Genomic DNA, 22,438 nt, shown 5'->3' with positions numbered 1-22,438 from the left:
CTTATTCTGCATGTTGGGGGCGCCCACTAAAGGAGCCAGGGGAGAACAAGCGCAGAAAAGCCAAGCAGTATCAGACTCACCGAAGGAAACAACAGCTCTTCCAATAGAGCTGTGTTTCTCAGCCGGTGTGTTGGGACTCAGATTGGGTCGGGAAGCCTCTGAAAGTGGGTTATGGGGCAGCCTTCCCTAATGGCCACCGCCTGCCCTTTCCATGGCTCTTTTGTGTTTTGAAAACCAAGATCTGACCCTGGAAACAGTATCTTCCACGTCATCCATCAGCTGGTATTTTTTCTTCACTGTATATGCATGTTGATCAAGTAAAATGTATCCTGATGGTTATGAAAGTGAATTTATTGGCATCTTAGCAGGAATTAAAGGGAGTCATGGAGAAGGAGAGGGGTGGTCAAAGGCTGGCCTATAACCTCTGTAGGCAAAGGCCTTTGGAATGCCAGTTGTTTGGGCCACATAGTGGAGGGCAGCTGCACCCTTTGTGTGATGTTTTCTGGTTTCTCAAAAACATCTGGTTAGCCACTGCAGATAAGGGAATGCTGAAATAAATGAGTGTCAAGGTCATTGTATGTCTGGTGCACACACCAAAAAGAAATTATTGGGCTAGCCCTGGCTGGGTCCCCATACCAATACATTTGGACTTGTGGGTCCCCATACCAAAAATGTTGGGAGCCGTTGCAACAGAGAAAGAGCTGTGTGCACTGCAAACTTTTATCGAAGATTACGGAAGGAAAGCAGATAACAAATGTGCCGTTTCACAGGCAGCGAAAATTTCAGAGGGTAGGTGGTAGGGAGGCAACCGTACATGCATAGTCTACATGGCCAGATGTCTGAAAAAACCAGCCTAGCCAGTAGCAATGACTTTTTCAAAGCGGATGCAGTCAACAGGACTTTGCAGAGTTGCATACCTTCAAGCCCCCATTCACACAAATGCCATTTAAAACACACCCAATTTTCTCTGGTTGTATAGACTGAAGGGACCTGTCCGGAAGCCTCAATCAGCAGTCCTGCCGCCCTGTAAAAACAGATGTTAGAGGAACAGGGGTATGAAATGGGGTGTGTGTGTTGGGATTAACTGACATAGTTAGGCCAATTCCCACTAGTTAGCAGTGCTTAAATAGAGCCAGAAATGCAAGAGCATCACTTAACCAGGTTACTCAGCTTACAGAGTTATACAGAGCCATGTTGCAAGTTTAAAGGGAGAAAATACCTCTCTTTATTAGAGAAGTACACTTTGAAAGAGCAGAGTCAGCATAGGTTGCTAACTGACTAGCTAAGGATTGAAGCAGATGGTGCCAAGAGCGAACAGCATGTTGTCTCTCCTGGTATGTGTGAAAGGGCGGAAGGAAGTTCCCTGAGAAAACAATCTACAGATCAAAAGGATAGAGGTAGAAGAGTAGACATGTAGGAAGGAAGGGCCTATGTGACTATCTAGCCTGTTGCTGTGACGTCTAGAGGCTGAGACTGGGGACAGTGCCTTCACTTCCAGTAGGATATATAACAGGTATCCCCAACCTTTTTGAGTCTGTGGGCACCTTTGGAATTCTGACACTTATAGTGGGCACAGCCACAAAATGGCTGCCTCAGGAGGCAAAGTCAGCCCCTTCCAAAATGGCTGCCACAGCTTACTTTCAGTAACAGAGTGAAAATCCTGGTGTTGTGGTGGCAGCTGCCACCAAACCAACTTTTTTCAACAATTTGCACAGCTCGTCAAATCTCCAATGGCTCATCAGCTTTGCTTGGCAAAAGCTCCACCCACTTATTAAAACACTTAAGGGGCGCCAGGAAAGGTGATGATTGGACACCATGTACACTAACCAAGGGATCGCTTAGGAACTCGGTGATACTTTAAACAGATGTTTTCATAGCTGCTGAGGAATTTCTGCATGCAGCTGCAACCCCCTACCCCAATAGACACTCCCCGGATGGCCTTGGGCCAAGCACTCAGACTAGCATGGCATGCACATAGACTCAGCTCTCAGTCTGTAAACTTCACAATCAAACAAAAACAAGCACAAACCTGTGCATGTCTTTTGTTCGTGAGAAGGGGAGGATGTGGCTGCGCCAGATTGTCTTTGCTCAAGCCCCTTAGCAGTAGGTGTGGCAACATGGCACAGCACTGGAACCTCCTGCCCCAATGGCACCAATTCAAAAGCGAACAACCTGATTTGTGAGCAACTAAACGCCATGCTCATCTTGCGAGTGGGGACACTGGGAAAATGTCAGGCCCCCATTTCCCTAACACCTCACCAAAGTGGGTTTTATTCTTCTGCTTGGAAATTGGGCTCAAGCCTGAGAGTCCATTTAGTCACGCCCTGTCGTCTTGTACCCGGTAAAATCCTAGTTTGTCATTCCTCCCATCCTATGCAATGCTTAGTTGGCCTGCCAGTGCTCTAACTAGCTCCATGCAATCCAAAGGGGTGTATGGGGGGGTGGACCCTGGCCATCAAATTAGGTAGAGAGAAAGAGAGCTTTCCTGAAGCATTGTTCTGAGGCATAGAAACAGTTCCAGCCTGCGTACTTTGTGAACTGCAGACAGTGCACCAAATGGCACTTTTATGAAGTTGGATTGCTGTGCGTCACAGGCGCATGGCCCGCCTCGCTGGGGAAGAGGAAAACCAAGAACAAAAGCCAAAGCAGTAAAATAGAGGGGCTGCAGAGGTTGTTCCCTGAAATGCTGCAGTTTTTCGGCAAAGAACCAGGCGGGAATATGCAATCCCTCTGTTCTGGGCAGGCATGGTAACACTCCTTTCCTTGAGTTGGGCAGGGCCAACCTTATATAGTTCTAGAATGTTCTGGAATTTGCTTTGAGCATGCAGAGCCCCAGGAGTCTGCCTGCACAGAGACCATGAAGGAGAACTCTCCCCTTGCTCCTCCCCCTCCTTTCACAGAGACTATCTTACTGGAATTTTCTAGTCTGTTCCAGCCGAAGCTATGCAGTTCCCCAAATTAGCTCCAGTGTTCTACACAGTTTTTGGATTTACTGCAGGTGCTGGTAACCTCCCACACTAGCAGATATTAGGCAAGATAATCCAGTCAGGCCTGTTAATTAGGCTCACACAGTACAGCTGTGGATCTGGTATGGCAGAGGGAAATCGGCCCTCATCTAGAAGATTCCATGGACACTGTCCAATGATTGCTTGAGGAGGTCAGGAGGCTAAGGCCTGCAGTCTTCTGTATAATTAGTGTGAAAAAGTGTTACCTCTTCTTTATTTCTATGCTGCCAAGACGACACCTGTATTATGCTCAAGGGCTCTCCGCTTCCAGAACCAACTGTGCAGTGTTAGGACTCTTGTATGAGGTAGCTAGTTAGCTCCAGGGCTTTTTTTTTTTAAAGCAGGAACGTAGTTCCGGCTGGCTTAGCACTGGGCTTGTGGCCTAATATGCAAATGAGTTCCTGCTGGGCTTTTTCCACCAAAAAGCTGTGTGAAACAATGGTGACATCAGGGAGTGGCCTAATATGGAAATGAGTCCCTGATGGGCTTTTTCTACCAAAAAAGCCCTGGTTAGCTCTCGTTTCTCTGTGCATTTTTACTGCCATTGAACTATATGTCTTGTCTTTAAACCTTTTTCTTGAATTTTGTTCAATGAAACCATTTTGTTTTATTGTGTGCATGTGTATCACTTTGAGAGTTGCTGGGACCAAACCCAAGTACAGCTTAGTTATGTTTCTGCACCAAGGCAGGGTCAGTCTTGACACCTTTTCGCCAAAACAAAGCACCACACTGTAAGCAAACAGAAGTGGAGAAGCCCATATTTATTGGCCACTTCTGTAAACAGCCTGTAGTGGGGTATGCCAGATGGAGGATCCTGGGGTATGCTGAAAGGCAGCTCCCCTCCCCACTTTGTCAAAACACAATGCCACGCTAGTTCCGTAGAAGGAGGAAGTCATGATGACCGCTGCCCGGCCACCGAGGAAGTCCACTGGGAAAAGAGTTTGAAGCTTCCCATTGGCGATCAGCAAGAGAAGAGATTCCTCAGGGGATACCTAGGGGGATAGTGAAGGAGAGTCTGTCGCCCATCTCGCCCCACTGTGCCCGGTGCGTCTGGTAGATGCTGATCCAGGTGGTGAGCACGATCACCCAGAAGAGGAGGCCCACAGCCGAACGCTGGACATCTGGGGAAAGGTTGAGGCGATGCCGAGAAAAATAAAGAGAGGAGAAGAAGAGGTGGATTTATACCCTGCCCTTCACTCGGAGTGGCTTACAATCTCTTTCTCTTCCTCTCCCCACAACAGGCACCCTGTGAGGTAGGTGGGGCTGAGAGAGCTCTGCAAGGTCACCCAGCTAGCTGCAAGTGGAGGAGTGGGGAATCAGACCCGGCTCTCCAGATTAGAGTCCACCACTCTTAACCACTACACCACACTGAAGAACAGTTGTTTTTTTATACCCTGCTCATCTCTACTTTCAGGAGTCCCAAAGCCGCTTACAATCTCCTTCCCTTCTTCTCCCCACAACAAACACCTTTTGAAGTAAGTGAGGCTGAGAAAGTTCTGAGGGAACGGTGACTGACCCAAGGCCACCCAGCAGGCTTCACATGGAGAAGCGGGGAATCAAACTCGCCTCTCCAGATTAGAGTCCGCTACTCTTAACCACGGCATCAGGCTGGCTCTCTGCTAAGTGGATGTCAAGTCCCCCTTTCTCTTCCAGGGATACCAGGGTAAAGCAACCAAGCTCATCCAGGGTAAATGACCAACCCAGTCTTGCGCTATCCAAACCAGCAATCCTCGCAAAGCCTTTTATTTTATTTATTTATGTTATTTATGCCTTTCTCAGGGATTTCAGGAAGACTACAAAGCAAGCCAGCACAATCACAAAAAAGGGGACATGCAACAACCAATCCGTTAGGATCGATGCAGCAAGGGCTACGCAGGCCTGGATAGCTTTAAAAGGGCATTTGATAAATTAGTTGGGGGAAATGCCTGTATCGACACCTATGAGCGATGATAGCAAAACAGAACCTTCAGGCTCAGGGGCAGTGTGCTTACTGAATACCAGACTGGGAGAAGGGGGGAGAGCAACAGGGGTGCCCAGGCAATAGCTGTTGTCTCCCCTCCCCGCCAAAGTAAAGCTGGTACTTTCATGTGCCACTTGTTGGCTTCCCAGAAGTGCTGCAGTAGAGAGAACTTTGGTTTGACTGAGCAGAGCCTTCCTCTTGTTCTGATGCCTACCAGTCCCATCATTTCCCCATCACCATCACCCGCACACCCTGACCTGGATGGTCCAGGCTAAGAACCCAAGAGAAGCCATGTTGGATCAGGCCAAAGGCCTACCTAGTCCAGCACTCTGTCATACGGTGGCCCAAAACCAGGTGCCATCAGGAGGTTCTCCAGCGGGGCCTGATCTCATCAGATCTTGGAAACTAAGGAGGGTCAGCCTAGGCCAGTATTTGGATGGGAGACCACCATGGAAGTCCAATGTCAAGAGGCAGAGGGAGGCAATGGCAAACCACCTGCTCTGGATGACCAGGCTAGCCTGATCTCATTTGCTCTCGATAGCTAAGCAGGATGGGTTGGGAGACCACTAAGTAAGTCCAGGGTTGTTACACAGGTCATCTTTGAACACCTCTTGCCTTGAAAACCCTACTGAGTTGCCATAAGTCAGTTGCAATTGGATGGCCAACCCCCCCTGCCCCCCCCCCCCCAAAAGCCTTGTGCACACGCTAAGACATTACTCACATCGTTTGATCTGCAGCTGCTCAGTATATGCTGGTGCCAGAAAGGCTTCTCGGAAAAACCAGAAGACATTCACCAACCACAGGAAAGGAAGCAGAGCAAAGCCGCCTGGAAAGATGAGAGAAAAGAAATCAATTGCTGGTCACCAGGGAACAAAAGGCTGGAGAATAACGCCACAAACATTGACACACACACACACACACACACACACTCTCATGAGTTTTCATTGCAACAAAAATCGACAAGCCCTCTGCAAGCTGGCCCAAGCTAGTAAAGTTTAGAGAATTCTCACACACACACAGCCCATCATGTCCCACTTCTCAAATGTGCACTTCTGTGTTCTACTGTGCAACATGGATAAAGAAAAATGTCCAACCTGCCCTCCAACACAAATTGAACTTGCTTTGTCCCCAAATAAATGATAGCTTAGAGTTTGAAGGCCAGGATGCACTTTACTACCTTTCTTCGAAAAAACCCCAAAGAGATGCAATTTATACTATTGTGTGCCGAGGATTTTACAGAGGTTATACTGTGTTATAAGCATGGAGATAATACCATAAGCCATTTATAAGAACTACATACCAAAGTATTCAGATGCACAAGAACCATAAGATACATTTCTCTTCCAACCCCATCCTTTCTTTGCAGATGCCCACAGTCATGGCTTCTTTCCAGTTCTCCAAATGCCTGTGCCTCCCTTAGATGCACACTCTCCAGGGATACCCTATTTTGGAAGTCCTGCAAAGTCCATCCCTAATGCAGATTTCTTTCTCTCAGTTAATTCCAACCAACTCTGTCTAACTGAATGGAAAGATTACAGAATATAGCCTGAGCCACAGAGTAAGCTGTTCCCAGTTTAAGAATATGTCAACATTTCACAAAAGGAACAATGTCCATAATGTCTACAAAAGTCCATGATGCCTTGGGCTTACTGATGATAGAGTCAGGGTCAGATGGAGTAAAACTCAATAACAGCAAAGTTTTAGAATGTGGTCAGAGAGGAGGAGTGAGTCTTTCAAAACTGAGAGAAACCAATACCTGTCTATTCTTATGATGGTTAAGAACAGGGTTTTTTTGAGCAAGAACGCAGTTCTGGCTGCCTTGGCATCAGGAGTGTGGCCTAATATGCAAATGAGTTCCTGCCAGGCTTTGCTACAAAAAAGCCCTGTGTGAAACAATGGTGACATTAGGGGGTGTGGCCTAAAATGCAAATGAGTTCCTGCTGGGCTTTTTCTAAAAAGAGAGAGAAGCCCTGGTTAAGAATAAATTTCACTTGGTACAAAATGCTGCAGCCAGAATGTTGACTGGAGTGGATTGCAGGGACTATATCTCTCCAGTCTTATTTTTAAACGCTGACTGTTTTTAAATTTGCTTGTATAGATTTTATTTGTTATGATTACATTGTACCCCGCCCTGAGCTCGTTTGTGGGAAGGGTGGGGTAAAAATTAAATAAACCAAATCAATCAAATCCAACTACATAGGCTCCCAGTTAGCTTCTGGGCCCAATTCAAGGTGCTGGTATTAACTTTTAGAGCCCTAGGTAGTTGGGTGCCACCATTCTTTAAAGACTACCTGCTCCTATATGTACCCAGCCAACCAGTCATTTTCAGAGGTCCTTCCTTAGGTGCCCTTACTTTCTGAAACTAGATGGGTAGCAATCCAAGAAAGGGTCTTTGTGATCTGGGTACCAGAATTATAGAATTCCTTTCCCAGGGAGAATTTACCATTACCTTCTGTCAAAGAGATGGAATTTATATTATTGTGTGCCTAGGATTTTTACAGAGGCTATACTGTGTTATAAACTAGGAGACAATACCATAAGCTATTTCTAAGAACTACATACCAAAATATTCAGACACTGTAACCATAAGATACATTTCTCTTCCAACCCCATCCCTGTCTCATTTGGTGTTCAAAAATGTTTTGCTGGTTTTGACCATTTGCCACCTTGAGGCCTCTAAGCTGGGTTGAAAAGTAGCATAAAATGTTTTAAAAATAAATAACAAAATAGCTAACATGGTCTGCTCAAGGTAAGCATGCCGCTATCACAGCAGCCAGAGTTGCTGCAGCTCTAGAGCTGATAAATGGAAACCCACACTACAAAGGCTACAGGAAGACCTGACTCTCTTTTCCTTGATCTGGCACATATACCTAACAGGGAGCACCGACTGAGCTTTATGTTTGATTTGAATTCAGATCCAACATGCAGTTTTTGAAAGTGGTGTGTGCGGTTCTAATTACTGCGGGTTGCCACTTCTGAGGCTTTAATGAGCACTCACCTAAGTAGTATTTCCGACACAGGTTGAGCTTCTCCTCGTTGGAAACTCGCTCCAGGTTCATGGTTGCGGTGCTGCTGCTGCCTCCGCCCCCCTGGAACTGGGGCCGCCAAAAGGGAGAAACTGAGGCTGGAAAAGAGGAAGGAAATCTGAATACTGGGGAGGGGCAAAAGGCCCATGAAGAATACCCTCCCCAGCCCCCCGACTTAGCTGGCGGCCATTCTCAGCCCTTTCCAGATCTCTTCCCCCTCCCTTTTTGCCCCAAACAAAAAAGAAAAGACGCTCTAGGCTTCGTTGTACTCACAAAAACTCACCCCTCTAGCCTACTGCTACTACTACTTCCTCAAACAGAGACCTAAAACGCAAAGGAGTCTGGGATTCGTAGTCAATCCCTTTCCCGAGGGCTGCTGGGGCAGAACCCTTTCACAAAGGATGCCGGGAATTTTTCTCGGACGGAGGCATGCCGGCCATTGTAGTTTTTGGAGCTGCGCGCCTAATGTCCTGCACCGCGTTGCATGACGGGAGTAGCAATCACCGCTGGCGGCTTCCTTCTCTCTCAGAGTTCCCGAGGAAGGTTTCGTTTTAAAGCGCACGGGCTTGGCTTTGCTGAATCAAACTTTTTGCTGGGTAGCCTAAAAAGGAGAAAAAACAAAATCTGCCGCATCAAATAAACTGAAATATAGTTAAACCTTTGGGATTGCTTTCATTGCACAACCGAACCCCCGCAGAGCACTTTGAGAAGATACTTATTATGCAGCTATCTGAAGAAGTGAGCAGTAACTCACGAAAGTTCATCCCCTGCCACAAATTGTTGTTAGTCGTTAAGATACTACCGGACTCTTTCTCTTTTCTCTTTCTACAGACAGATTGACACGTTTACCCATCTTGGTCTTTACGCTGCTAGTGTACGCTGGGTCTCCTTGCAGGTTAATTGCAACGCCAGGAACAGAAGGGGCTGTCTCCATGTGCCAAGTGCATTTTCCTCACCCTCGGGTAGCCGCTGCTCCGGTTTCAAAACCTTCAATTCGAGTTAAAATCGCAACAAGCAGCCAAAAACTGCTCACCCTGCTCATCCAACCAGAGCTGCAGCTGGCACTCCTTGCTAGGCGAGGTGTCGAAGTGAACGAAGAGTTTGTCCAAATGTATCCAGATGTACTGTAGATTCCGTATGAACCACCAGCACCAAACACGTTGAATGGCAAAGTTCAGCTACTTTTGCCACAATGGTGTAACAAACACCTTTTAAAAACAAGTTACTACTAGACTTTGGTGGCTTTCTACAGACCAAGGAACAGCAACCAAATGGAAATTATTCCACCAGGGATAGTTTAAACAACAAAGAGGAGCAATGTTCCCTCTAAGCCGCAGAGTCTTGCGAGCAAAAATTCTACTTTGAGCATTGAAGTTGTGAGCTACTGCATAAATTATTGTGCTCTGGGGTCACCCTTCCTGAGCTAAGACAAAAATGTGTGAGCTGGAGGCTAAAATCAGTGAGCTAGCTCACACTAACTCAGCTTAGAGGGAACATTTAGGAGGAGTCTTTGGGGCTTCTTAAAAAATTGGCAAGTTTTTAATCTAGCACAAGCTTCCCTGACTAGAGCCAGCTTCATTAGAGGCACACTAAAGCACCAGTCGTTTTCGACTCTGGGGTGACGTTGCTTTCACGTTTTCCCCGCAGACTTTTTACAGGGTCACTTGCCATTGCCTTCCCCAGTCATTTACACTTTCCCCGCAGCAAGCTGGGTACTCATTTTACCGACCTCGGAAGGATGGAAGGCTGAGTCAACCTGGAGCCGGCTACCTGAACCAGCTTCTGCTGGGATCGAACTCAGGTTGTGAGCAGAGGGCTCCAACTGCAGTACTGCAGCTTTACCACTGCGCCACGGGGCTCTTTTAGAGACACACTGCAGGCTCTCAAAAGGCAGATGTCTATTATACAAACCGCACACAACCCTTTGTATCTGAAGAGGTGAGCATGCATTGCACATGAAAGCTCATACCTTGAATAAACTTCCTTGGTTTTAAAGGTGCTGCTGGACTCAAACTTTGTTCTATTGCTTCAAACCAACATGGCTGCCTGCCTGAACCAACCCACTCTATGGTTATTAAGGAAAACTCTTAAAGAACATGATCAAAGGTCATTGCATACTAGGGTTGCCAATCCCCAGGTGGGGGTAGGGGATCCCCTGGTTTGGAAGCCCTCCCCCTGCTTAGGGCCATCAGAAAGTGGAGGGAAGGGAGGGAAATGTCTGCTGGGAATATTATTCCCTATGGAGACTTATTCCCATAGAAAATAATGGAGAATTGATCCATGGGTATCTGGGGCGGCTGTGTTTTGAGGTAGAGGCACCAGATTTTCAGCATAGCATCTGGTGCCTCTCTCCAAAATGCCTCCAAAGTTTAAAAAAGATTGGACCATGGGGTCCAAAGCTATGAGCCCCCGAAGAAAGTGTCCCTATCCTTCATTATTTCCTATGGAAGGAAGGCATTTAAAAGGTGTGGTCCCTTTAAATGTGATAGCCAGAACTCCCTTTGGAGTTTAATTATGCTTGTCACAACCTTGCTCCTGGCTCCACCCCCAAAGTCCCCAGATATTTCTTGAATTGGACCTGGCAACCCCATTGCATACTAGGTTAGATGCAATTAAATAAAAATCCAAACATAATGAAGTAATTACATTTGGGACTTGTGCGTCACTGTGCCAATAAGGTTGGGAACCACGACACTGTAGTGGTTCAAGTGTCCAGCTGGGATCTGGGAGGTACATGTTTGAATTGCTCTTCTGCTAGGAAAGCTTGTTGGGTGGCCTTGGGCCAATCAAGCACTCTCAGCTTTACCTACCTATCCTCATCTCATCAAAGTCAGTATCACCTACTCTGAATTGGCAGCAGCATTCCAGGGGATCAGGTAGAGATCTTTCATATCACCTCCTATTTCATCATTTCAGCTGGAAGATGCTGGGGACTGAACCTGGGATCTGGATGCTCTACCACTAAGCCATGGGGAAAAAGGAAAGGTCCCCTGTGCAAGCACCAGTTGTTTCCGACTCTGGGGTGACGTTGCTTTCACGACGTTTTCATGGCAGACTTTTTACTGGGTGGTTTGCCATTGCCTTCCCAGGCATCTACACTTCCCCACCCCCAGCAAGCTGGGTACTCAATTTACTGACCTCGGAAGGATGGAAGGCTGAGTCAACCTCGCGCCGGCTACCTGAAAACCCAGCTTCCGCCGGGATTGAACTCAGGTCGTGAGCAGAGTTTAGGACTGCAGTACTGTAGCTTTAACACTCTGCGCCACAGGGCTCTTTTTACTAAGCCATGACCCCTCCCCAAAATAGAGGGACACTGTATTGTCTTTTTTTGTAAAGTTGGAATCCAGTGGCATCTTTAAGACCAATAAAGTTTAATTCTGGGTATAAGATTTTGTGTGTGTGCACACTTTAGATACATTATGCATGCACATGAAAGCTTATACCCACAATTAAATTTTGTTGGTCTTAAAGATGCCACTGGATTAAAACTCAGTTCTCTTGCTTCAGACCAACACGCCTAGCCACCTGAATCTGTTGAAATCAATTCAGGGACCCACCATTTTTCTGGTTAAGGAGTTTCTTTTCAGTCTTATGTTGTGCATGGAGATACACGTGTACTCTTCAAAAGATCTCAAACTCGTGTCAAAGAATTACTGCAAAGAATCTCAGACTCGTGTCAAAATTGCATTTTATTTAAAATTATACCAACAAGAATCCAACCCTTTCCCGTCTGAGTTGACTGAGCATCTTAAATAAAAAAGTGCATAGAAAATAAACAGGTTTAGAAATTTGTACAAATATTTACATCCTCCTGGGTTTGATGTTTTTTTTTTTCCTTTTAGACAGAGAATTCTAAGCAAGGGGGGGAAGGGGGAATTCACAAAATTTAAAAGTACAAAATTAAAGAAAATGCTGTTCTCACCCCACAAGGGAAAAATAACAATAATCATAATCGTCATCAGGATTTATGAAGCAGAGGGGCACAAATTAAGGGGTCTGGGAGGACACCCTTTGAGACTTGCCCCATATCTCTGCCTGCCATAATTTCAAGCTACAGATTCAAGCGATGGTGCCGTTGGCAACGGCCTCCTTTTCCGACACGAAATGCGCATCACTGATGCTCTTGGAGATGAACTGTCTCCGTGCCTCGAGGAAAGGGATCAGTAAGTGTTGCTGCTGCGGCAGCTCACTTGGAACAGCACGGCAGGGTTGGGTCCCCCTTTTCTCCTCTCCTCTCCCTTGGGCATGCCCTGCCCTTCCTGGCTGCTACCGGGGAAGGCCTGTAGCTGGGAGACGAGTCCTCAGTTGAGAAAGCGGCGGCAGCGCTTGGCCCCACAGTTGCAAGGCAGCTTACTGCCGGCGTCCTCGATGGGGAACTTGTAGTCGTAGGTGAGCTCCTCCCCACGGAAAATGCGCCGCAGGGCAAAGATGACAATGTGCTTCTGGCCCTCCACGTGGATGACGCGCGAGTAGCAGTTGGGCTCGCAGGAGTGGTTGATGAAGCGGGCGGCGTTGCCGTGCATTGTGGCGTCCACCACGTCAAAGTCGTCGATGCGGAACATGTAGCACCCGATGCCCTGGCGAGAGAAAAAGGGTTTCAGATTCAGGGACCTTGCCCATCGGCCCACTCCCTTCCTCTGTTCTAACGAACTCCATCCCCTCCCAACTCCAGGTGCAACTCTTCTTCCGTCTGGCCTGCCTGTACCTTGCTGTCGTAGTATTTCTCCCGCTTGTCTGTCAGCACAGATCGGATGACTATGCCCGAGTATTCTATCACCATCTCGCCAGCGTCGATGTTTCGCTTGCAGAACAGACCCCGGCCGTGGATGGCTGACCTGGAATGGGGGAGAGAGAGAGGAAAGTGGTTGCATATCAAAGAGCAGAAATGGAGGGAAAGCAAGAATGTTAAGAGTCCTGCTGGATCAGACCACTGGCCATCTAGTCCAGCATCCTGTCTCACACACTGGTCAACCAGTTCTCCTGGAGAGACAACAGCAAAGCACAGACAAGTTCAGTGACACCTCACCACTACCAGGATCAACAGTTATAAACAGAGGTCATTTTGTAGGAAAATAGGAGGCGGAGCTCATTAGCATAACTCATCATATGCCATGCCCCCCCGCCAAAAGCAATTGGATGCAAGAAAGGAGAACCCCGGACAAGTGAGGCCTGCTTGGGCTGGCTAGAGATCCAGCCAGACCAAGCAGGCCTTGCTCACCTGAGGCTCTCCTGGGCCACCCGCCCCCAGACAAAAGGCCAGCAAGACACTCACCACCCAAAATCACATAAGAAATGGAGAAAGGGTGCGGCGGGCTTCTCCAGCGGTTAATGAGGGCTGCTGGGGGCGTTACAAAGCTCCTGGTGGCTGGGTGGCTGCCTGTTCTCCTAATCTAGGGATTGTTATGCAGCTGCACCTACTATTCAATGGACAAGGTAGGTGGGGGGGAGGAAGAGGGGGAACCCTCAGAAAGGTTCAGGGGCTGCGCTCCTGTGAGCTCTTGCTGAATATGAGGCCTGGTTATAAAGTATTTATTAAAAGGAAAATGTTCATTAACAGATTTTTAGCACAGCAGCAGACTGAGTAAGGTATTCCAAAGAAATTTGTAAAATGCAATTCCTCTTTCCCTCCCTCTATCAGCAGTGTTCCCTCTAAGCTGAGTTAGCGCGAGCTAGCTCACCGATCTTTAGCCTCCAGCTCACACACTTTTGTCTTAACTCAGGAAGGATGACCCCAGAGCACACCAATTTTGCAACAGCTCACAGCTTGAATGCCAGTAGCTCACCAAGTAGAATTTTTGCTCACAAGACTCTGCACCTTAGAGGGAACATTGCCTATCAGATGTTAAAATATAGGACAGTCTTCTTAGTTTAGGGAGTTACAGATCTCTACAGAATTATCATTACCTTGAAGCTTCCTTCAGCCGTCCAAGCCAACACATAGCAATGGCTGCCTCCTCCAGACCTCAGCTAAAAGTTCTGTCTGCACCAAAGAGACATCCTCCTTGCTGCAAGGAGTTTTTACCGTATCTGTTTCTCTACCCACTGACCAGATCAGGCTGAGTCAAAAAAGAAACTTTTCCAGAAGTTTATTTCAGAAGTCTCTCTAGTATTTAATACCTCCAAATCCCTGTTCCCTGATTTTTTTTTGCGAGGGGGGGGGGGTGACTGGACCATCGTATTATCTCTAGCTGGACATATTAGCATTTCTGAAGAGGTAGCTGAGGTGAGGCTGGAAAGCCATTGAACTGACTTCCCCCCCGCCTCCCTGCCTGTTCTCTGCCTAGAGAGAAACTTAAAAAAAGTTTACGCAGGTCAGACCTCTACCCAAAATATGCATTTCTTCACAGGGCCACCAGGACTTTGGTTGGATTTTGCTCTTGCAACAGACTAACTTTGCCCTTTAGAAATGGAAAGATTACCTGAAAAGGATGAGAATTAAGGTGGCAGTTCCAAAGTAAGCCTGGCAAGCACTCACTGAAACGAGGCTGGATAAGAAATTGCCCTCTTGCAGAGGAGACCAAGGGTGTCGACTCAAGCAAGCAGCCAAAGATCTGGGACATTACCTGTACACGCCCACAGCTTCCTTGGAGGTTTTCTTCAAGTGCCGAAAACGCATGGCCATGGGTAGCTCCAAGCTGGTCGCTCGCCTAAAAGAAGAAGAGGAGGCCAGACTAGACAAAGAAACTAGTACCAGAAGGCAGGTGTCTGTGACTGATAGGTTCAATTGTGAGACATTTCAAATGGAAGTTCTGGGGCAGCTGCCAAGCGAGAGGCACCAGGATGGGTTTTAGGACAGCAGCAGAGTTCAGATATGTAATTCAGAGTGGCAGCAGAATGTGCAGGAGTGACACACTGCGAACACAATTTCTGCCCCATGATGGCCATTCCCAGATCCTAGCCTCACTACACTATGCCGGTCTGCAAGTTCTCTCTACTCAATGCCACCTGGTTGCAGGAAACATAGAAGATCTGAGTAGGCTGGAATCTCTTAATAGCTAAAACCCCCCTAATATTGTGTACTGGAATCAGCCAATCTCCCTTAAGATCCATTGTCACAGCAGTTGACATATTTAGCCCGGAATAAACACACACTTTTTCCACAAAAGTTTCGGAGGGTTAACTGTGTTGGTCTGCAGTAGAACAACTGTATTTGAGTTCAGGGACCAGGAACATTTTCAGGACATAAATTGTTGAGAATCAAAGCTTCTTTTGTTAAGAGTCAAAAGCTCCTTTTGATCCCTTAAAATTTTACACCCAGAAAATCCTGTTAGTCTCTAAGATGCTAGTGGACTATTATCCAGTTTTTCCATAAAAGAGACACACAACATTGTTAAGGGAAAACTGGACTCTTTTCCTTCAGTCCTTCCAAGAAAACCAGACTCTTTCTGGTATTAAGGGTTAGTGTGCCTGAATTTGATTGAACTGCAATGCATCTTTTAATGGGTGAAATCTGGGATATGGGATGTATTATGCTGCTTTTATATCGTCACTGTTTAATTGTGTAATGTTATTTTATTGCACTATTCATGGTATGGATTATATTGATCTTTATAACTCTGTAATCCGTCTTAACTATCAGAATGAGAAAGGCAGAGGAGAAATGAAGCAAATGATGAATGAACAGCATATAAGCATATCAAATGAATACCTATTCTCATAAGGCTTCCCCTCCCCATTTACCTTTGTGTCATGTACAAAATGCACAAAGATATGTATCAACAATATAGAAAAGACCAGCCCCCTCTGGGATATCCCAAAATTCTATTATGTGTAGCCGGGCATACGCCAAATGGAACAGAGAAGGGGCAAAAATTATCCTAGAATGGGCACTGATTTAGTTCCTTCTAAAAGTTAACAAGATTTTTAAAATCTGATGCTTTGATTTCAGAGCTCCACTGCAGAGGCCAAGAAGGCATTTTTCCAAGTTCACGCAAGCTTTCCCTCCAAATCAGAAGCTGCTCCTCAACAGAGCAGACATAGTACAGAAAATTATTCGGGATGTTTGGCAACTGAGGCTTTCTTAATCTCATAGTCCGCCGGCTGAAGATCAGAGGACCGTGATTATACAGCACAGCTTATTTCCCATCAACTACTTATCACCCATCCCCAAAGCTCTTTGAGCACTGGTTTGTTTTGCAGGCTGTTCTAACCCCTCATGGCATAGTTGGTGTAGAGGCTCCTTTGAACTTCAGAAGGGCAGAAGTCAGGCATGGGTTCCTACCTGGTGGACTTGAGCTGCACTTCATCCTCCTCTTCATCATAGGGGCCACCCTCAGGAAGCACACGATGCTGGGATGCCAAGAAGTTGAACATGTCAAAGGTGCATTTCCTGGAGAAGCAGGGGAGGAGGAGGAGGAGGAGGGAAACAGGTTCCATTTTAGGCAGACAGGATGGTTCTCATTCCCATCCCCCCCCTTGTACTTTTTTGGTCATCGTTAACTCAATAAAGGTGGAATTGTTCAATAAAGACGTTTATTCTGTGTCTTACACTGTCCCTTATTGCACCATTCTAAATTCTGTAATCTGTTTTGAATCAGTGAGAACCAAAGACTACATAATAAATGAATGAAGCAAGAACACCTTTCCTCCTGTTTTAGGAGCCAAATTCAAACTCTGATGCTTATTATACCTTACTTGGGAACTAGTTACCAGTAGTAGAGTATATGGCTCATTGCAACACACTCCCAAAGGACTACAGAGTTAATGATTTTTTGATCTTTTCATAGAATCACAGAGTTGGAGGGGGCCATACAGACCATCTAGCCCAACCCCCTGCTCCATGCAGGATCCGCTTAAAGCATCTCTGACAAATAATTTATCCAGCCGCGTTTTGAAGATTGCCAACGAAGGGGAGCTCACCACCTTCCTAGACAGCTGGTTCCACCTCCGAACTACTCTGACCGTAAAATTCCCCCCCACCAATATCCAGCCAGTACTTTTCTGCTTGTAATTTGAGCCCACTGCTTCAGATCCTCCTATCCTCAGCTGCCAAATACTATACTTTTATGACTTAAGTGGTCACAGCTTTTGTGGGTAGAAAAATCCCAGCAGGAACTAATTTGCATATTAGGCCACGCCCCCTGACACCAAGCCAGCCGGAACTGCGTTCCTGTGCATTCCTGCTCAAAAAAATCCCTGTAAGTGGTTATAGTTTTACTGTTGAGTTGTTGTTTAGTTATAGGCAGCTTTCAATCTATAATGGATTTACGCATGTTTCTTTTTCAACTGCTCTGTACAAGGTTATAAAAATAAAGTAAAAAACAAAAAACATCTTTCCTCACTCAGTGCCACCCAGACCAGAGGCACAATTTAAATGCCAGGACACTTTAACCAAAGGCACCTGGCCTTTATTGGATGCCCACCGCCAGCCTTAAGATGGGAAAGCAAAGCCACTGCCCACCTAACATAGACTTCGGCCCGGGCGCAGCCGTGGGGGTTGAGAGGCAGTTCTTCCTCCTCGTCTTCATGCTGGTGGTACCGGAACTTGTACTTATGACAGGCCTTGGCACCATACAGCTGCTCCACCAGGAAGATGATGGCATCGTGGTGCATCCCCAGCATCCGCACGCCGTTCATGCCTGCCATGGAAGCGGATAGACTCAGTCCCCGTGCTGTGTTCACCCTGGTTGCCAGAAAAGCCAGGCTGGCTCCAAAGCCTGGGAACAGAACCCAGAGATCCCCTGGGAAGCTTCTGCCTTGCCTTCCCCACCTCACAGTTCCATGCTATGGTCTGCCAACTGGAAAGGACCTCCACCTTTACCTGCAAAGGACAGGTGCTTCAGCCTGGCATTGGTCCGAGCTTCCTGCACCTTCTCGATGACTGCTTTCCAGGCACCTGAAGAGAGAAAAGGGCAGTGAGTGATTCTTTAAGGAAGAATGAAATGCCTGATCTCAGACTGGGACAACGGCAGATCTGGCAAAGGATGCCGCTCTCCAGCGCAGGAATAGCACAGCTGCTGTTGGTACTCAAGAGGGGGAAAAGCAAGCAAGCATCCATGTTGGCAGAGCTTCTGTCACTCCACCACAGGCGAAGGAGGATTCCTGCCGCAGTCTCACCCTCGATGCTGTCAGCCTGCACGTTCAAGCCATCCTCACTCGTGATCTCGAAGCGCAGGTGGGGCTGCGTCTTGCGGGGCACTTCGTTCTCTTTGTCTTCCTGGTTCAGGTTGTCTTCATCTGAGCTGGAAAGGCCCACTGGGGAAACAAGGAGAAAGCCTCTCACTGAAGCTGCAGGGTTATAGGAATAGTACCTCCTGCAGGCTTGGGGTCCGGGGGCGGGGGAGCAGGGAGCAGATTCTCACCCCCACCCTGAGCAGAATCGAATTGCCATGAGAGACCATCTGTGTTGGGGAAAGACGACGACGATGATATTAGATTTATATCCCGCCCTCCACTCCGAATCAGAGTCTCAGAGCGGCTCACAATCTCCTTTACCTTCCTCCCCCACAACAGACACCCTGTGAGGTGGGTGGGGCTGAGAGACCTCTCACAGCAGCTGCCCTTTCAAGGACAACCTCTGCCAGAGCTATGGCTGATTGAAGGTCATTTCAGCAGGTGCAAGTGGAAGAGAGGGGAATCAAACCTGGTTCTCCCAGATAAGAGTCTGCACACTTAACCACTACACTAGACTGGCTCTCTGGAAAAATTGAAAGATAAAAGCCCAACAATCTTAGGTGTCAAAAAAAGTGCTTGGGAAGGAAGCCTCCTCCCCCAGGTACACACACACCTGAAACAGGTACATTTGGCCGGAGCAGCTGGATCTCAGAACAGAGTTCTTAACCAAGGGCACCATCTCAGTGTCAAGTCTGCTTTAACTCTGGTCAAGTCTGTATTCAATCTTTGGTTCAGGAGGAGAGCATCCCGGGTAAAGCCATACTGTATGCCAATGCTGCTAGCTGTCCTCTCCTTTCCCCCCCTCCTCTCCTTTGTTATGTAGCATTGCTTTGAAATGGGAATTTGGGAAAGAGATTATAGTGCCTTCTCAGGCAAGGCGTCAGTGGGAGGCTGGAGGAGAAGACGCTCAAGGCCAAACCGGGCCTGGGAACGAAATAATAACATGAATGTGTGAATGTGCCCTGCATAGTGTACCCCTCCCTCAAGAATTCCTTTGATGTGTACCTTAATATGATTGCTCTTACTGTATGGACTTCAGTCCTTCAATCTATCTCTTTAGTCGAGAACAATGATATCAATAAACTAACTACTTTGTTTCAATGAAGACTCGTTATTGAATTCAGCCACACTCAGGCCTGGCTCTGACCTACCAAAGACCCACCAAACTGGAAGGGAAGCTTGCATAAAGAATTAAGCACGCGTGGGTCTCAAGGAAACTGGACTGGCCACAATTCCCTACCCTTTGTTTTTGCCGAAACCATGGGGGAGGAGGAGATGTGCCTAAATCTACGTGCAGGTAGGTGCCTTCCAAACTTGGTTTTAACAATTGATTAAGTTATAAAGTTTCACCAACATGAGGGAAAGGGGAAGATGATGGGGGAAAGGGAAACAAACAAACAAAAAAAGACAACACAATATAATTATACATAAAACCAAACCAAACATATTTCTCCAATTATACTTATTAAACTTTTATTTCCAGTCTGGTTTAACAAACCCTGAGTCTACTTAACGTTCATTCTTTATCATCTACTTTCTTCTTGTACTTTTCAATCCGTAAATAGAAAGGTGCCTTCCAAACCTGACAAGGGAAAAGGTGTGAACGGCGGCCAGCCTCCCGCCGTCACACTGACAAACCAGCCACCCGGCGCAAGAGAGAGAGAGAGAGAAGCAGAGATCCCTATACCTGTATATCTGTGCCAGATCGGTTCCAGCAGAGGCTCTTGGTTCTGATCTGGGGTTCCGGGACGGGAATGCAATGCTGTGGAGCAAGGGGAGTGCTCCATCGGGGACCTGCAGGGAGAGACGGGAGGCGGTTAGGCAACCCGGATGGGAAACGCTGGGCTCCCACGTTCTCAGTGTCACACTCACAGCTCGCTCCTGCCAGCGGTGCCTGGTTCCTCTTTCAACGCATCCAGGTCTATGACGCCCTTTGCCGTGGGGGTCTTCATCCGAACCCTCCCGATGCTGCAGGGCAAAAGGGCCATCGATCAGGGCGCCATGCAACTATCTCCAGGTGGGCTTTCCACCTAGGCCACAGCTATGAGGGAGCTTGAGGGGACAAGAACGCTGCCTGCATGAAGAGGATGCTGGGAGGGGAGCCGATGGGAGTAAAGCCTGGTGTGGAGATCCTGGGCTTACAATATAGTTGGACGCAGCAAAGGCTGGAGATGTTTAACAGCCGATTCAAAGAGTTGAGAAGAGCCTCGGAATACGAGTTTCACTGTCCTCATCCTCATGCTCTCCTCTCACTTTCCCCTCTCATAAAACTTTAGAGCAGGGGTGGCCAGACTGTGGCTCGGGAGCCGCAGGTGGCTCTTTCACACACATTATGTGGCTCTTGAAGCCCCCACCACCCCATTGGCCAGCTTGGAGCAGGCATTTCTCTCTTTAAATCACTTCTCCAAGCTAAGCCAGCGGGTGGCTTGGAGAATGTATTTAAAGTTGCTTTCTTTCTATCCCTCCCCTCCTTCCTTCCTCCCTGTTTTGCGGCTCATAGACATCTGACATTTACTCCACGTGGCTCTTACATTAAGCAAGTTCGGTCGCCCCTGCTTTAGAGGGCTTTTGTACCACTTCAAAGGCCTATTTTAAACCAAGGCTGAAGGACGTGCAAAGAAATACACGGACGCGATAGGAAACCCTCAGTCACAAAGCCTTCTGCTTTCAGCCACAGAAAACCAAAGCGCAGGGCATCATGGGAACAGCTCAGAAGAAGCCTATGAGTTAGGAGGAGGTGCTTATCCGAGGAGCTTATCATGGAAGCACAGCTCTTCCCTTTCCCGTACCCCACAATGCAGTCCATGAAGAACTGAGGCTGGAAGTAATAAAAGTGTAGCTTCCTCCTGAAGAACAATACAAAACTGTGAAGTCTGTGGGGCAGGATTGATGGGAAGCCTCGCTTGGTGGTCCTGGACTCTCAGGTCTAGATACCTCTCTCTTCCCTTCATATAAGGGCACCGAACACAGTCCTGACATGAATTTATCTTAATTCAATTACAAATGGACAACCACCAATGTTCCCTCTCATTCCCCCCCCTACTGAGCACAGCAGTTCCCATCCTGAGGGGAATATAACTGCTTTCATCTTCAGGGGTAGAGAACGTTGGCTCTCCAGATGTTTTTTTGCCTACAATTCCCATCAGCCCCAGCCATTGGCCATGCTGGCTGGGGCTGATGGGAATTGTAGGCAAAAAAACATCTGGAGAGCCAACGTTCCCTACCCCTGTTACTCAGCGGAGATCAGGACCACGGAGGTGAAACAAGCAGGAAAAAAAACAACAAACTCGCTCCATGTAGAAAATAATTCTCTAAGTAATCCACAAAATGCAATTTCTGAGTAGCAAATAGTACAGAAAGAAGACCATCCTAGGCACGACACAACTACTGTAAAAACCATGTAGCATTTCAACTGTAGTCCAACGAATGATAAAAGAACCAGTCCCAATTTCGTTTTGGATATGAAGTATCCTTCTTCGGGACCATCTTTCCTATTCATAGCAGAGTTGAGGTGCCATAATTCATTTCCTGGCTCCCCAAGTTTCTATTTTGTTTTAATTCTTTTTTCTGGAACACCACTGCCCATCAGAATCCATCAGCACTTGGACATTAGTGGTGTTGGGCGTAGGATGGGCTTCTTTCTGTACCACTGAATTGTTATTTGCGACTCAGAAATGACATTTTGTGGATTACATAGAGAATTATTTTCTACATGGAAAGAGTTCGTTGTTTTTCGTCATCTTAAAATGGGCAATGGGCAGTGCAAGACCCCGAGCGGCTCCCGGCTGCTGTTGAGTGGGGCTTCGTGTGTGAATGAGTGGCCACTCGTGTGCACAGCTTAAGGGAACGCTGCCAACCACCACCCTTGGAGCTCCAGGAAGCACAGGCAGGGTTCTCTTTAAGTCTCCTGTCCTGGCACTCTCTTTAAGTCTCCTGTCCTGGCCCCACAGACTTCAGTTAGGTATTGTCCTTCAGGAGGAAGCTACACTTTTATTACTTCCAGCCTCAGTTCTTCATGGACTGCATTAGTGGGGTACGGGAAAGGGAAGAGCTGTGCTTCCGTGATAAGCTCCTCGGATAGGCACCTTCTCCTAACTCATGGGCTCCTTCTGAGCCGTTCCCGCGATGCCCTGCGCTTTGGTTTTCTGTGGCTCGAACTGCCAAAGCTGCCGCTGCCAGGTACCTTCTGGCCACATCTGGGCACGGATCCCTGCAGCACTGTCCTGATGTACCGTCCATGTGCATGCCTTAACTAAACCACAGATAGGGGGGCGAAGAGCTGCACACGAAGCAAGGTATGGATACCCCGTAGTGTTAGGGAGGGTGTCTGTCTG

The 22,438-nt window shown here is 47.4% G+C and overlaps 2 protein-coding genes across 3 annotated transcripts in view; both read right to left on the bottom strand.

Annotated features, from left to right (window-relative positions):
* Nucleotides 1-3,751: 3,751 nt before the first annotated feature.
* PSENEN (presenilin enhancer, gamma-secretase subunit) lies at nt 3,752-8,923 on the bottom strand. Of its 2 annotated transcripts, XM_060257509.1 has the most exons (5): nt 8,841-8,923; nt 8,275-8,592; nt 7,964-8,089; nt 5,687-5,791; nt 3,752-4,126 (listed from the first exon to the last, which is right to left on the bottom strand). In XM_060257509.1, exons 3-5 carry the CDS (start codon nt 8,022-8,024, stop codon nt 3,987-3,989), a joined length of 306 nt encoding a protein of 101 aa, XP_060113492.1. In that variant the 5' UTR covers nt 8,025-8,089; nt 8,275-8,592; nt 8,841-8,923; the 3' UTR covers nt 3,752-3,986. The 2 variants fall into 2 exon arrangements, with proteins under 2 accessions (XP_060113492.1, XP_060113493.1); XM_060257510.1 differs by lacking the exon at nt 8,841-8,923 and having other exon boundaries at nt 8,265-8,490.
* A 2,739-nt stretch (nt 8,924-11,662) lies between these two features.
* KMT2B (lysine methyltransferase 2B) overlaps nt 11,663-22,438 on the bottom strand; it is a 78,812-nt gene continuing 68,036 nt past the window's right edge. Inside the window, exons 29-37 of the mRNA XM_060258637.1 lie at nt 19,977-20,072; nt 19,792-19,898; nt 18,048-18,185; nt 17,752-17,826; nt 17,392-17,569; nt 16,213-16,320; nt 14,555-14,638; nt 12,697-12,826; nt 11,663-12,568 (exon numbers count right to left, since the gene is read on the bottom strand). Coding sequence (XP_060114620.1) covers nt 12,293-12,568; nt 12,697-12,826; nt 14,555-14,638; nt 16,213-16,320; nt 17,392-17,569; nt 17,752-17,826; nt 18,048-18,185; nt 19,792-19,898; nt 19,977-20,072 — 1,192 coding nt within the window. The 3' untranslated portion in view covers nt 11,663-12,292. The remainder of the gene's footprint in view (nt 12,569-12,696; nt 12,827-14,554; nt 14,639-16,212; nt 16,321-17,391; nt 17,570-17,751; nt 17,827-18,047; nt 18,186-19,791; nt 19,899-19,976; nt 20,073-22,438) is intronic.

This window comes from Heteronotia binoei, chromosome 17 (assembly GCF_032191835.1).
Source record: "Heteronotia binoei isolate CCM8104 ecotype False Entrance Well chromosome 17, APGP_CSIRO_Hbin_v1, whole genome shotgun sequence".
In the NCBI taxonomy this organism is placed as follows: Eukaryota; Metazoa; Chordata; class Lepidosauria; order Squamata; family Gekkonidae; genus Heteronotia; species Heteronotia binoei.
Note: the sequence above shows the minus strand (reverse complement) of the source record. Positions and strands in the feature narration are given on the sequence as shown.